The sequence below is a fragment of the Pan troglodytes genome, chromosome 12 (assembly GCF_028858775.2).
Source record: "Pan troglodytes isolate AG18354 chromosome 12, NHGRI_mPanTro3-v2.0_pri, whole genome shotgun sequence".
Lineage (NCBI taxonomy): Eukaryota > Metazoa > Chordata > Mammalia > Primates > Hominidae > Pan > Pan troglodytes.
In genome coordinates, this window is record NC_072410.2 from 24,480,937 (window position 1) to 24,495,385 (window position 14,449).

The window sequence follows — 14,449 nt, forward strand, 5'->3', positions numbered from 1 at the left end:
AGTATTCTTACCTCAAGAATCATGGTGGTAGATCCATGGTCTTTACGCTCCCTTCTGGCATTAGAATTCTTTTTTTTTTTTTTTGAGATGAGATGGAGTCTCGCTGTGTTGCCCAGGCTGGTGTGCAGTGGCGCGATCTTGACTCACTGCAACCTCCGCCTCCTGGATTCAAGCAATTCTCCTGCCTCAGCCTCCTGAGTAGCTGGCACTACAGGCGCCCGCTACCACACCCAGCTAATTTTTTGTATTTTTAGTAGAGACAGGGTTTCACCGTGTTAGCCAGCATGGTCTCGATCTCCTGACCTTGTGATCCACCCGCCTCGGCCTCCCAAAGTGCTGGGATTACAGGCATGAGCCACCGCACCCAGCCCCTGGCATTAGAATTCTGTGAATTATAAGTATTTTTTAGTATCTCCAAAAAATTGTTGCATGATTAAGACTAAGTTGTTTTTACCATATTTAAAATACTTCTGTATTGATACATAGCGTACCAAGACTTTAAGGCATAATTTTTAAAAATTTACTTTGAAATACCTCTATAATGCAGTATAAGTGTTCCTAAAAATCACTGTGGTATGAAAATGGTGCAAAAAAATGAGAGCAAGGGGGTTAGGATCACAACACTCAAACACTTTGTCAGTTACACTATAAAAAAGGATAAGAACCTAATTATAATAGTGGCACAGTTTTTCGCAAGTTAAATGATTAAGAAACACATAAATGTGGCATTCCATCTTGAAAAAGCCCTGAGATTTGCTTGTTGAAGTGGGTTGCTGAAGGATTGCAGCTTGTAAGTTATTGTGAAGGGCTGTGAGGTAGGTTATTTGCAATCTGATGGAAGGTTGCAACACCCAGTGTGGATGGGTGTGGTTGATAGTTGTGGTGAACTGAGACAGCTGGTAGGTATTTTGAGGTGCGTGCATTTTGTATGCAGTATTTCTACATGGTTCGGTTTAATTTTCTGAACTCAATTCAGCTGGGTACAATTTTCTGTTGTTCACCTGGTGTTTGTCTCAGAGGACAAATTGCATGTAAGCTAATGTGAAATTCATGTGTTATGCCCCAGTTTTTCCCTAATATGTTAATCATGTAGAAACAAATTTGCATTGAAAACAAGCATTATAGGAACATTGACTGTAATTTTAGACTTTAAAAATGTTGCACAAATAGTACACAAAGTTTTCTGTTTTTTTTTTTTTTTTTTTTTTTTTTTTGAGATGGAATCTTGCTTTGTCACCCAGGCTGGAGTGCAGGGGCACAATCTCAGCTCACTGCAACCTCTGCCTCCCAGGCGATTCTTGTGCCTCCACCTCCCAAGTAGCTGGGATTATAGGTGCGCGCCACCATGCCCAGATAATTTTTGTATTTTTAGTAGAAACCGGGTTTCGCCATGTTGGCCAGGCTGGTCTGAAACTCCTGAGCTCAAGCAGCATACCACCTGTACCTCCCAAAGTGCTGGGATTACAGGCATGAACCACTGTGCCTGGTCACAAAGTTTTCATATGCCCTTACCCAGTGTCCCTACATGACCATAGTATAGCGATCAAAAACCAGGAAGTTAACGTTGATGCTATGCTGTTCACTAACCTTAGCTCTTACTCCGATTTTGTCATGTGTTTCATTGTTGCTGTTTTTCTCTTTCAGGATCCAAATCAAGATCCCATATTTCACTTAATTGTCGTGGTTCCTTAGTCTTTTCCAATCGGGGACCGTTCATTACTCTGTCTTTCATGACCTTGACACTTTAAAGAGTACTGTTATTTTGTGGAGCATTGCCGCAGTTTGGATTTCTCTGATGTTTCTTTACGGTTAAGTTGAGGTTATGCATTGTTGGCAAGAACAACCACAGAACTGATGTTGTGCTCTTCTCGGCATGTCACATGCTTGAAGTCGAGAGATAAGACATTAGTTTTTAAGATATGTTTAGTGTTTTTAAGTTTTAGTTGTAAAATACAGTTTGCTGTTTATACTTTGCAGCCATTCATTTTTGAGTGTGAAGTTTAATGTCTTTCATTTTTATCGGTTCTTTTTTTCTTATGGTTAAGCCATGTGAAAATGAATTACAGTGTTACAGGTATGCCCTTGTATTCTTTATTTTTCTTGCTGAAACTTAATATATTTTGACCCATCAGTTATTCCTATCAATTTGAGAGGGTATAATACTTTTGAAATAGAAGTGTTTTTCTGTATTGTCCTTGTACAGTTTTTTAATATAATTACTATTTTTTTTTCCAGTTTCAATAGTCATGGGCATTCCCACAGTGAAGAGAGAAGTTAAATCTTACCTCATAGAAACTCTTCATTCCCTTATTGATAACCTGTATCCTGAAGAGAAGTTGGACTGTGTTATAGTAGTCTTCATAGGAGAGGTAATTATTTAATTGTTGTTATGTTTTTACCAAATATAGCCTATAAGAGTTGAAACTCTAATTGAATATTTGAATATGCTTTTAAAAACGCTTTTTTAAAAATGTGATGAGTAAAGCTTAGGTAATATATTCTATCTGGTAGTTTAATGTAAATCGAACTCACTTCTCTCCTGCAATTACAAACCAGGAATAGTAATATTTATTGTCAATAGGATGTTACACCCGTAGATCTTTAAGAACGTGTGCCTATTTCTAGCTCTAAGACTTAAATTTGGAGATTTGCACTGATGATCTTTGGGAGTCCTGAAACCTGAAAAAGGTTTAGCCTCAGCCGGGGTTTTATCATTCTTTTATTCTCTCCATCGCTTCTCTGTACTCCTAAGAAATCATGTGAATGAGAAATACCACACTCCTTGTATTTTAGTCTCCTCAAAAGATTTAGAGAAAGAATAAATCTTGAGCAAGTTCTTTTTAAATCATGAGGAATAAGACCCTAGAGTAAATATTTTCTTAATTATTGTATAGAATTTCAGAATGGGGAAGGATTTAGGACATGGTCTAGTTCTGGCCCACTAATTCCTAACTTTTTAGAGTTCCCCATGTCTTTTTAAATGAAAATGGTCTTGATGATTTCCTTATTAGAGAAGTAAACAAATGCATACTGTTCAAAACAATTACATAAATATATAATGAAAAATTACCTGTTACTCCTCTACGTAAATATAACTATTTCAAATTATATGTTAAGGGTTTTTTCCCTGTGGCTTGTACAGCTATATATGAATGGGATCATTCTATACATATTTTAATGTAATGGACATTTTTCCATGCTAACAAGAATAAATATCACAACATCATTCTTTATGGCTATAAAATATTTCATTATATGGTTTTAGCACAATTTATTTAATGTCTGATAGATAGACATTTAGTCTGTTTCCTAACTGATACAGGTTGTCTCTTGTTCAAAAACACCTGAATTCTGTGTAATTGTTGCAAAGCAGAACAGGAAATCATATGTATGCAGAGGTGATGGCTAAATGAAGTGGTTAGAAAGAGACAAAAGGAGTTTTTGAGGTGGATTTCAGGCAGAATATTGCCTAAACCAAAACAACCAAATGATGGTGGTAACCATGAAGAGGACTTTATATTGACCGAATATATTTGTGTATATATTGTGACAGGGTCTCACTCTGTCACCCAGGCTGGAGTGCAGTGGTGCAGTTTTGGCTCACTGCAACCTTGACCTCCCAGGCTCAAGCAATCCTCCTATGTCAGCCTCCCAAGTAGCTGGGACTACAGGTGTGCACCACCATGCCCAGCTAATTTTTTGTATTTTGTGTGTGTGTGTGTGTGTGTGTGTGTTGAGACGGGGTTTCACTATGTTGCCCAGGCTGTCTCCTGAGCTCGAGTGATCCTCCCACTCCAGCCTCCCAAAGTTCTGAGATTACAGGTGTGCACCACCACACACAGCCTAGGATATTTTTTATATTACCCTGTTTATTCATATTGTTTCAGCAATTTGCCCAGCAGCATTCCAAATACCTTACATAAAAACTGTAGGATTTGAATTTAGATTCTATAAGGAATAACAGATTCATCAAGTTGGGAGAGCACCTACTGTTTAACTTTGAAAAATTGAGTTTCTAGAATATCCAGGTTCATGGAGTGTTTAGTGTACAGTATGAAAATAATGTTGGTTTTTTTTTTTTAATTCAGTGTTCTTATTTTACTGTAGTACACATTCTAGTTTGTGCTTCACAGGAAGAGTGCCCGAGTCCTTTACTATGCCTTCTTTAAATTCTTTGATGTAAGCTGGTTTAACAGGGCTAATTAGCTGGCCTAGGGTCAGAAATTTGCACAGTAGAGGGCGGGCGCAGTGGCTCACGCCTGTAATCCCAGCACTTTGGGAGGCTGAGGCGGGCGGATCACAAGGTCAAGAGATCGAGACCATCCTGGCCAACTTGGTGAAACCCTGTCTCTACTGAAAATACAAAAATTAACTGGGCATGGTAGCGCATGCCTGTAGTCCCAGCTACTCGGGAGGCTGAGGCAGGAGAATCGCTTGAACCCAGGAGGCAGAGGTTGCAGTGAGCCGAGATCGCACCACTGCACTCCAGCCTAGGTGACAGATTGAGACTCTGTCTCAAAAAAAAAAAGAAAAAAGGAAAAAGGAATTTGCACACCAGGAATACAGAAGGTGAATAACCAGAGAGTATTTATTAAACTGCTGTGGCATTTTGGTTTTTGTTTTTATTTTCTGTTGTACATTTCATTTATACTAAGAAATATTATTTCTTTTGTGTTTTGATTTTTTGATAGATAATACAATCACATGGTTTTTAAAATCTCCGTGTGTGTTGTATACACTGAACAGTGTTCCTTCCGGTGCTGTGCTTTAGACACTCAGTTTACCCTAATGACTACTGATAGCTGTATCCATTCAGAGATGTGTAATGGCCCTAATTCTGTACAGATGGTATAAGGTTAATGTTTCATATTACAGCATAAACAGCTATTTAGATTTCTTTCTGATTTGGATAAAATATTTTCCTGGAAAATTATCCATTTTATCCAAGTTTTAAACTTTGCTTTAAGCAGAGGTGAGAAATGCAGGCTCCTGTTCTTTTTGCGGTTCTTCCCCCCCGATTGCTTTGTGCACCCGTGTGTATTTGTGACTGGCTAGTTAACGGATCTGTTTTCATTTACGATATTCCAAAAACCTTCTTGGGTTTATTTATTATTTCCTTTTTTGTTTGTTTTCTGATCCATTGATGTCTGCTTTTAACATTATTAATGTTTTCTTCTATTTTAGTTCCATTTTTTACTTTTCAAACATGTTCACCCAAATGCTAACTTGATTTATTTTCATTATTTATTTTTTAGATATAAGAATTAATATGCATTTTGCTGCCTGGTGGCAACTGCTTTAATTGGGAGCTTTTTGTTTTTTTATTTTAAATTAATAGTGAAATGTTTGGTCATAATTTTTCAACTGGTGTGTGTGTGTGTGCATGTTTATACATGTTTATTACACACATACATACATATAGTTTTTGTTCTGCTGAATTTCCCACTTTTGTCTAATTATTTTGGATAGTTGCTGTGCTGGTCCGTCTTTAAGGATCATCATTGGAGATGAAGTTTTCCCTAGGCTGCTGGTTTACAGGAGGATGAGGGGACAGAGTAGTGTTCCAGACGACTCTGCCTTTCCTTCTGCCACACAGTTGGGCCGCTTCCTGCAAATACTGCTAGCCTGTGCAGCTCTTCATGTTACCTCTGGTTATTAGGACTAAACTGGATCCCTTTGGAGTTTAAGATTTTTGGCTATTAATAACTTAAAATAAAGTTTGCAGTTTTTGCATCAGGTTCTCATTGCTAATTGTGTATGATTTCCAGGAGGGAAAGTGGGAAGTACTGTCAGTGTTGTGTTCCCACCCAAACTCTGTATAAGTAGCTGAGTCTGTTCTAGTTAGATAGCTTAGTGTGCCTTCAGCCAAGGGTTACTTACCTGAATGTTTCTGAACTCTTTTTCTATCCCAAAGCACCTGAAGAGTACAACAGCCATAGAAACAGTACAAACTCTTTCAGTTGCCTGTTAATCATATTTTTTTAAAAAGGCAAAAGTGTACATTTCATTCTAAGTATTCTTTTACTTAATGAACAAGTGTCCATTGAAGTGCCAAAATGAGGAAGGTACTGGAAGAGATTAAAAACTCTTTTAAGGCCAGACATGGTGGCTCCTGACTGTAATCCTAATGACATGGGAGGCTGAGGCAGGAGAATCACTTGAGGCCAGGAGTTCTAGACCAGCCTGGGCAACAGAGCAAAACTCTATTTCTAAAAAAAATTTTTTTTAATTATCCAGGCATTGTGGTACAAACCTGTAGTCCCAGCTACTCAGGAGGTTGAGGTAGGAGGATCACTTCAGCTCAGGAGTTCAAGACTTCAGTGAGCTCTGATCAAGCTACTGCATCCCGCTTGGGTGACAGAGACCTTATCTCAAAGAAAAAAAATCTATAAAAATCCATTAGATAATAAATGTTGGCCCAAAATTGAAGTCTAGCAGTACACTAGAATATTAATATTTTATGCCATTAGCTTTATTTTTCTGCTTTTTGAAAAAAAATTATTAGTTATACATGTACATGGCTAAAGTGTCCAATAGTTCTACAAAGTTGGTTAAAATAGTCTCCTGTTTTCGTCTCCCCCACCCATTCCCCAGCCCCTATTTTCTTTGCTTTCCCTTCCCCATTTCCTCCTCTTCTGGGACGTTTTAGGTTTCTTAGCTGTAGCTGGCTAGCTGGCAAGTAAAGTAAAAAAACCCCCTGTGAGTTTCTCTATCATTTTTCTGTGTTCTATTTTATTAGTTTTCACTCTAATCATATTAGCTTTATTCTGCTGCTTTCAGTTTGGCTTACTCTTTTTTTTCTAGATTTTTAAGGTGATTGGGTAGATTATTGGTTGGAAGGCTTTCTTCTTTTCTAATATAGTCAGTTTAAAGCTATAACTTTCCCTCTAAGCACCACTTTAGCTGCATTCCATACATTTTGATATGTCGTGTTTTCATTTTCATTCAGATCAAAATACTTTATGATCCTCTTGTAATCTCTTCTTTGACCCATGAGTTATTTAGAAAAGTGTTTAAAATTTTTTACCTATTTGAAGATTTCCAAAATTTTCTTCTTTTGTTGATTTGTAATTTAACTACTTCATAGTCAGAGAATACATACTTTGCATGATTTCAGTCCTTTAAAATTTATCAATACTTGTTTATGACCTAGTGTATGGTCTGTCCTGGACAGTGTTTCATATGTTCTTACAAACAATGGATTCTGTTGTTGTCCAGTAAAGTGCCCTCCCTCCCTTCCCTCCCTTCCCTTCCTTCCCTCCCTTCCCTTCCTTCACTTCCTTCACTCCCTTTTCCTCCCTTTCCCTCCCTTTCCCTTTCCCTTTCCCTTTCCCTTCCTTTCCATTCCTTCCACAATCATCTATCTAATCTATCATTCGTCTCTCTAATCTATCTGTCCCTCTAATTTATTTATTTTTTTAGAGATGGAATCTTGCTCTGTCACCCAGGCTAGAGTACAGTGTTGTGATCATAGCTCACTGTAACCTTGAGCTCCTGGGTTCAAGCAATTCTCCCACCTTGACCTCCCAAAGCACTGAAATTACAGGCATGAGCCACCATTCCTGGCCATGGCTAATGTTTTTTTGTTTTTGTTTTTTTAAATTTTTGTCTCGCTATGTGGCAGTGGCAGAGTGCTGGGCTCAAGCAATCTTCCTGCCTTGGCATCCTGAGTAACTAGAAGTGTCTTACTATAGATACATATTAGATCAAGTTGGTTGATAGTGTTGTTCAGGTCTTCTATATACTTGCTAATTATCTGTCTAGTTTTTTAATCTGTCTAGCTTCTATTCTTAATTTTAAATGCTAGATTATTGTATTGGTGTATCAGTAGTATTTTGGCCTGTAATTTTTCAGCAGCTAGATTTAAAAATGTTTATTTATGCATTGGTTATAAATCATACAAACTGGCTGGGCATGGTGGCTCATGCCTATAATCCCAGTACTTTGGGAGGCTTAAGTGGGAGGATTGCTTAAGCCCAGGAGCTTGGGATCAGCCTGGGCAACATAGCAAGACCCCATCTGTACAAAAAATAAAAATGTAGCCAGGCATGGTGGTACACACCTGTGGTCCCAACTACTTGAGAGGCTGAGGTGGGAGGATCACTTGAGCCCAGGAATTCCAGGCTGCAGTGAACTATGATCACTCATGCCACTGCACTGAACCTGGGCAACAGAACAAGACTATGTTTCTTAAAAAAAAAAAAAAATCAGACAAACTACTATACGAAAGAAATTGTATGTGTGTGTGTGTGTATGAATAATAGTCCATAAAGTTTGCTTGTAAGTCAATAAATATTTATAAGCAAATAATTTGCTTGGAATTCAATAAATATTTTTACAAGCCTCTGCCCACTGAAACTTATCGAGAAGGACAAGAAAGAAAACCCCGAAATATGTAATATGTTAGGTGGATGTTAGGTGATAATGAGTGCTGTAGAGGAGAAATCAGTAAATAAGAAAAGAGGCTTGGGGTTGCCCAGGGAGGGTGGGCAGGACATTTGGGCAAAAGCCTGAGGGACGTAAGAGTTGGACAATCCAGGCAGAGGAACTATATGTGCAAAGGCCCTGTGGCAAGATCATTGCTTGGCACATTTGCCAAGCAGCAAGGAGAGGCCTGTATGGCTTGAATAGAGAAGGTGGGAGACTCAGTAGCAGGAGGCAGTCAGAGAAGGGTGGAGTGGGCCGGATCACGTAGGATGCTACAGGCCATTGCAAGAACTTGGCTTTTACTCTAAGTCACCAGGGCTGGCAAACTTTTTTTAAAGGACCAATAATAAATATTTTAGGCTTTAGGAGTCATACAGTCTCTGTTAGAATTGTTCAGCTCTGCCATTTTAGCCTGAAAACAGCCATAAACAATACATGAACGAATGGGATTGTGTTTCAATAACGTTTGACTTGAGGATAACAGGCAGCGGATCTGTTTTGCCAAACCTGACCCCAATTTAGATGGAAAGTCATTTGAGAGTTTTTAATAGAGAAGACACTTTATTAACCCTCTTTTTAAAAAAGTATTTTAAAAGACTTTTTGTTCTGAAATAATTTTAGATTTACAGAAAGTTGCAGAAATTATAGAGGGTATCTCCTTCACTCAGCTTGCTCTGATGTTAACAACGTATGTAGCCATACTATAGTTATCAAAACCAGGAAATTAACACTGATATAATACTCAACCAAACTACAGACTTTATTTGAGTTTCCTGTTTTTCCGCCTGGGTTCGCCTTTCTGTTCCAGCATGCACTACGGAACACCACATTGCAGTTAGCGGTTCTCATGCCTTAGCTTCCTCCTGTCCATGTTTGTGTCTTTCATGAACTTGGACACTTTTGATGGGCACTGGTCAGTTATTTTGTAAAATGTCTCAATTTGGATTTATCTGATATTTTCTCATGATTATATTTTGGCTATGCATTTTTGGCAAGAATAATATGACTTGCCTTTTTAAAAAGGATCCTGCTGTCTGCTTTGGTAAGGGCAAAAGAAAGGAGACTACTTAGAAAGCTGTTGCCATAATCGAGGTGAGGCTTGGACTGGGAGACTGTTCATGGAGGTGATCAGAGATGGGTAAATTATGAACATGTTTTGAACTAAATGGGTTCTAATAAAAAATGAGAACCATTGCTATAGCATCAACATGCTATTAAGGACAAAGCTCCAATTAATGAACTTAAAATAGCCCTTTTAATGTTTTCTGTTTAGTTTTGTACATTTGAATAGAAATATGTATCAAATTTAGGCTTAAATGTCAAGTCTTCAGAGAGATTTTCTCTGAATGTAATGTTTAAGTAGGTCATCTCTGTTTTTCCTCTATTATTGCATTCTATTTTTATAACAATATTCAGTTATATATACACATACATATGTGTACATATTTTTGTTTGTTTGCTTATGAACTGCTTCTCTCACCAGTTTTAAGTTCTACAAGCAGAGATCTTCTTTATTTACCAACCTATACTCAGAACTTGATAATATGGATACAGTGGATCCATGTATGTATCCAGTATGGATACAGTGTATATATCCATCCGTTTCTTTTCTCCACATTCTTCCTAATACTTGTTATCTTTTGTCTTTTTGACAGTTAGCCATCCTGACAGATGTGATGATATCTGATTGTGGTTTTAATTTGCATTTCCCTAATGATTAGCAGTGTTGAGGATTTTTCATATATCTGTTGGCCATTTGTATGTCGTCTTTTGGGAAATGTCTGTTCAGGTCCCTTGCCTATTTTTTCAGTGTTTTTCTTACTCTTGAGCTGTTTGAGTTCCTTATATATTTTGGATATTAACTGTTTATCAGATGTGCAGCATGAAAATATTTTCTCCTAACCCATAGGTTGTCAGGCATGCTGTTAATTATTTCCGTTGCCATGTAGAAGAGTTTTAGTTAGATGTGATCCTATTTGTCTATTTTTGTTCTTGTTGCCTGAGCTTTTGGGGTCATATCCAAAAAACCATTGCCCAGGCCAATGTCGTGTAGTTTTTCCCTTATGTTTTCTTCTGGTAGTTTTAGAGTCTTCTTTTGTTTTCAATCCATTTTGAGTTTATTTGTATATTTCACATGAGTTGAAGGTCCACTTTCATTCATCTGTATGTGGATATCCAGTTTTCTCAGCACCATTTACTAAAGAAACTTTTTTCATTGAGTGTTCTTGGCACCTTTGCTGAAAATCAATTGACCATACATACATGAGTTCATTTCTAGGCTCTATATTCTGTTCCATTGGCCAGTGTGTCTGTTTTTTAAAAATCAATACCATACTGTTTACATTATTATAGCTTCATAGTATAGTTTGAAATAATAAAGTGTGTTGCCTCCAGCTTTATTGTTTTTTCCTCATGATTACCTTGGCTATTTGGTGTGTGTGTGTGTGTGTGTGCGCGCACGCCTGTGTGTGTGTATGTGTGTGTGGTTATATATGAATTTTAGGATTTTTTCCCATTTCTGAGAAAAATGTCATTAAATTTTTTATAGGGATTACATTGAATCTGTAGATCACTTTGGGTAATATGGACATTTAAATGATATTAATTCTTCCAATCCATGAACAAAGATATCTATTTATTTGTGTGTTCTTCAAATTATTTCATCAACATTTTATAATTTTTGGTGTCTAGTTCTTTCACTTCCTTGGTTAAATTTTTTCCTAAGTATTTTTTTGGTAGCCATTGTAAATGGGATTGTTCTCTTGATTTCTTTTTCAGATAGTTCATTGTTAGTATATAGAAATGCTACCTATGTTTGTATATTGATTTTGTATCCACAACTTTACAGTATTTATTACTTCTAACAGTTTTTTAGTGGAATCATTAGGGTTTTCTGTGTGATAAGATCATGTCATCAGCAAACAGTGACAATTTCACTTCTTTTTCTATTTAGATACCTTTTATTTCTTTATCTTGGCTAATTACTGTGTCAGGGACTTCTAGTATTATGTTGAATAGAAGTTGTGAGAGTGTGCTTCCCTGTCTTGTTCCAGATATTCAAGGAAAAGCTTTAATTTTTCACCACGCAGTGTAACATTAGCTGTTGGTCTCTCATATATATGGCTTTCTTGTGTTGAGGTGCATTCCTTCTGTACCTGAGTTGGTGAGAACTTTTTCACCATGAAAGCATGTTGAATTTTGTCCAGTGCATTTTTTGCATCTAATGAGATGATCGTATGGTTTCTGTCCTTTATTTTGTAATGTGAGTTATCACATTCATTGATTTGCATATGTTGGACCATTCTTGGATCCCAGGGATAAGTCCCACTTGATCATGGTGAATGATCCTTTTAATATGTAGTTGAATGCTAGTATTTTGTTGAGGATTTTTGCATGTATGTTCATCACAAATACTGGCCTGTAATTTTCTTTTCTTGTAATGGCCTTGTATGACTTTGGTGTCAGACTGGCACTGGCCTCATTAAGAAGAGTTTGGAAGCACTCCCTCCTCTTCCACATTTTTGAAATAGTTTGAGAAGGATTGGTATTTGTTCTTCTTCCCTCCTAGAACTTGCTTTTGTTAAATTTGTAATTTATGTAAAGTGACACAAATTACAGTTGTTTAAGTGAATCTTTTACTAGATACATGAACTAGAAGGCAACATAGGATTTTGTGTAGTAGTACACGTGGATTACTTTGTTTTGTAAATTTGATTACACATTACATAACAAATCTGTGTTCACATAAGCTTATTCTTCTTGGTTCCCGTTTTGGACGGCCAGGGACCTGGAACTGGTCTTACTCACCTTTGTATTCCTGTTTCCTTAGGTGGACAAATCACTGTCCTTCATTAAATGCTTATCAAATTGAATGTCAGGTTGTTAAACACAGTAAAGTTCATAAAAACCATGCTTGTTCATATTCTCCAAAATTGTAGATTGATGAGTGGTTAAATACTCATTGGTCAAATTTGTGAATGATAATTTATTTAAAAAGAAATCACTAATGTTTGGGCTTCTATAGAGGAAGGACAGAGAGTTTTGAGCTATATTCCAATTGTGTCTCCACAGTTTGTTAAGACTTTGAAGGATTTGATCTCATGAAGCTATCTTACACATGAGTTGTTAGACTTAACAACAAAAATTAGAATTACTTTCAATTACAGAAATTAAAATAATTTTTGGTGTCTAGTTCTTTCACTTCCTTGGTTAAATTTTTTCCTAAGTATTTTTTTGGTAGCTATTGTAAATGGGATTGTTCTCTTGATTTCTTTTTCAGATAGTTCATTGTTAGTATGTAGAAATGCTACCGATGTTTGTATATTGTTTTCCAGAAAGCCTGTTATAAAAACTTTTTATAATTTGATGGTTTTGTAATTTCCAGGATTAAGCTATACCTTTTTTGTTTGTTTTTCTCAAGTATTAAGTGCTTTGACAGTCTTTATAACATAGATTATATTTTATATATCATTGAGTCTTTTAACAATTGAGCATTTTTATAAGTTATTGCTGTATTTAAAATTGATAGGTAGGTGTATTAGTCCATTTTCATGCTGCTGATAAAGACATACCCAAGACTGGGTAATTTATAAAGAAAAATGGACTCACAGTTCCACATGGCTGGAAAGGCCTCACAATCATGGCAGAAGGCGAAAGGCATGTCTTACATGGCAACAGACAAGAGAGAAAATGAGAATCAAGTGAAAGGGGGAAACCCCTTATAAAACCATGAGATCTTATAAGCCTTATTCACTATCACAAGAACAGTATGGGGGAAACTGCCCCCATGATTCAGTTATCTCCACAGGGTCCCTCCCAGAACACATGGGAATTATGGGAGCTACAATTCAAGATGAGACTTGGGTGGGGACACGCCAAACCATATCAATAGGGCTCTGGCTGGCTCAAAAATGTGGCCATGGCCCTGTAACCCAGCCTGCCATGTCCCTGGCCTGGTTGTCCCTTGGGCTTCCTGGGGTCCTTGAAGGGGCAAGGGTCTGGAGTTAGGAGTAGGATGATGTCTGGACACACACACCGGAGAAATAATGCTCATAATTATTTACATTTGCCCATCACCTGTGCTCCACCCTGTTCGTCAGTCCTTACAGCTATCCTAGAAAGTGGGTTCACTTTGACCCAATTTCACAGTCTTTGACATAGCATCAGAGACAGACTCCGTTTACCTCTTAGAGGAGAAAAGCTAATGATGTTTATCTCTGTTAGACCCCTGGGAGCCAGAGCCCTGGAACAAGCCAATTCTTACTGTTGAACGTCACCTCTTCCAGGCAGCCTCTTCTGATGCTTCTACCCTCCATGCTGGGTTAGGTCTGAACTTGGTTGAAAATGTCTGTTTAAAACATGCCTGCCATGCTTAGACTTGTTCACTGCAGTGCAGCCTGGCCTAGAGTAGGCATTCAGTAAATGTTTGTGAAATGTGAATATGTGATTCATTAAATCAATAAAGAAAATAAAGAAAAATTAATAAGAAGTATTAGAATTTTGACTTGTTCATAATTTAAAAATATGCAGATCTGATAAATGTTTATTTCTAACTGATTGAAGTGCTCTTGATTCAGTTCTCAGTGTCAGTGTAATATTAATATGGTGTAATAGCAGTTTTTTATTACATAGTTTTATCATTTAATCTCATAATCTGTAAGGTATTTCCTTTTTTTCATAGAATAGGTTGAAACTCAGAGAAATGACTTTAGAGTATACAGTTCAGTAGCTACAGAGGCAAACCTTGAACCTAGGTTTTATGATTCCAAGTAGAAAAATCTTTCTTCATATCATGCAGCATCTGTCACTAATGCTATTCACAATAGTTTGGATGTTTTGATAGAAGTAGTTTTTGTGCTCAGTTTTCCTAGTGAATGCAACACAGACAATTAAAATAATAAAAACTTCAATATCTGCTTATTAGCAAGTGCTCAGTGACATTCAGTAGTACAGTAGAACAATACAGAAATGCAAATTTAATAAATTGTCTAAAAATTTAATGTATGGTTTTAATGAATGTTTT

The 14,449-nt window shown here is 37.0% G+C and overlaps 1 protein-coding gene across 13 annotated transcripts in view; it reads left to right on the plus strand.

Moving 5' to 3' along the window:
* The window catches only part of MGAT4A (alpha-1,3-mannosyl-glycoprotein 4-beta-N-acetylglucosaminyltransferase A), a 119,460-nt gene that overhangs the window by 65,739 nt on the left and 39,272 nt on the right, over positions 1-14,449 (plus strand). For all 13 annotated transcript variants that reach the window (XR_010148999.1, XR_008542183.2, XR_010148998.1 and 10 more), the window contains 1 exon segment: positions 2,236-2,369. Coding sequence is in view for 10 of the 13 variants with exons in the window: in XM_016943558.4 (XP_016799047.1) it covers positions 2,236-2,369 (134 nt within the window). In the remaining 3 variants the exon portion in view is untranslated.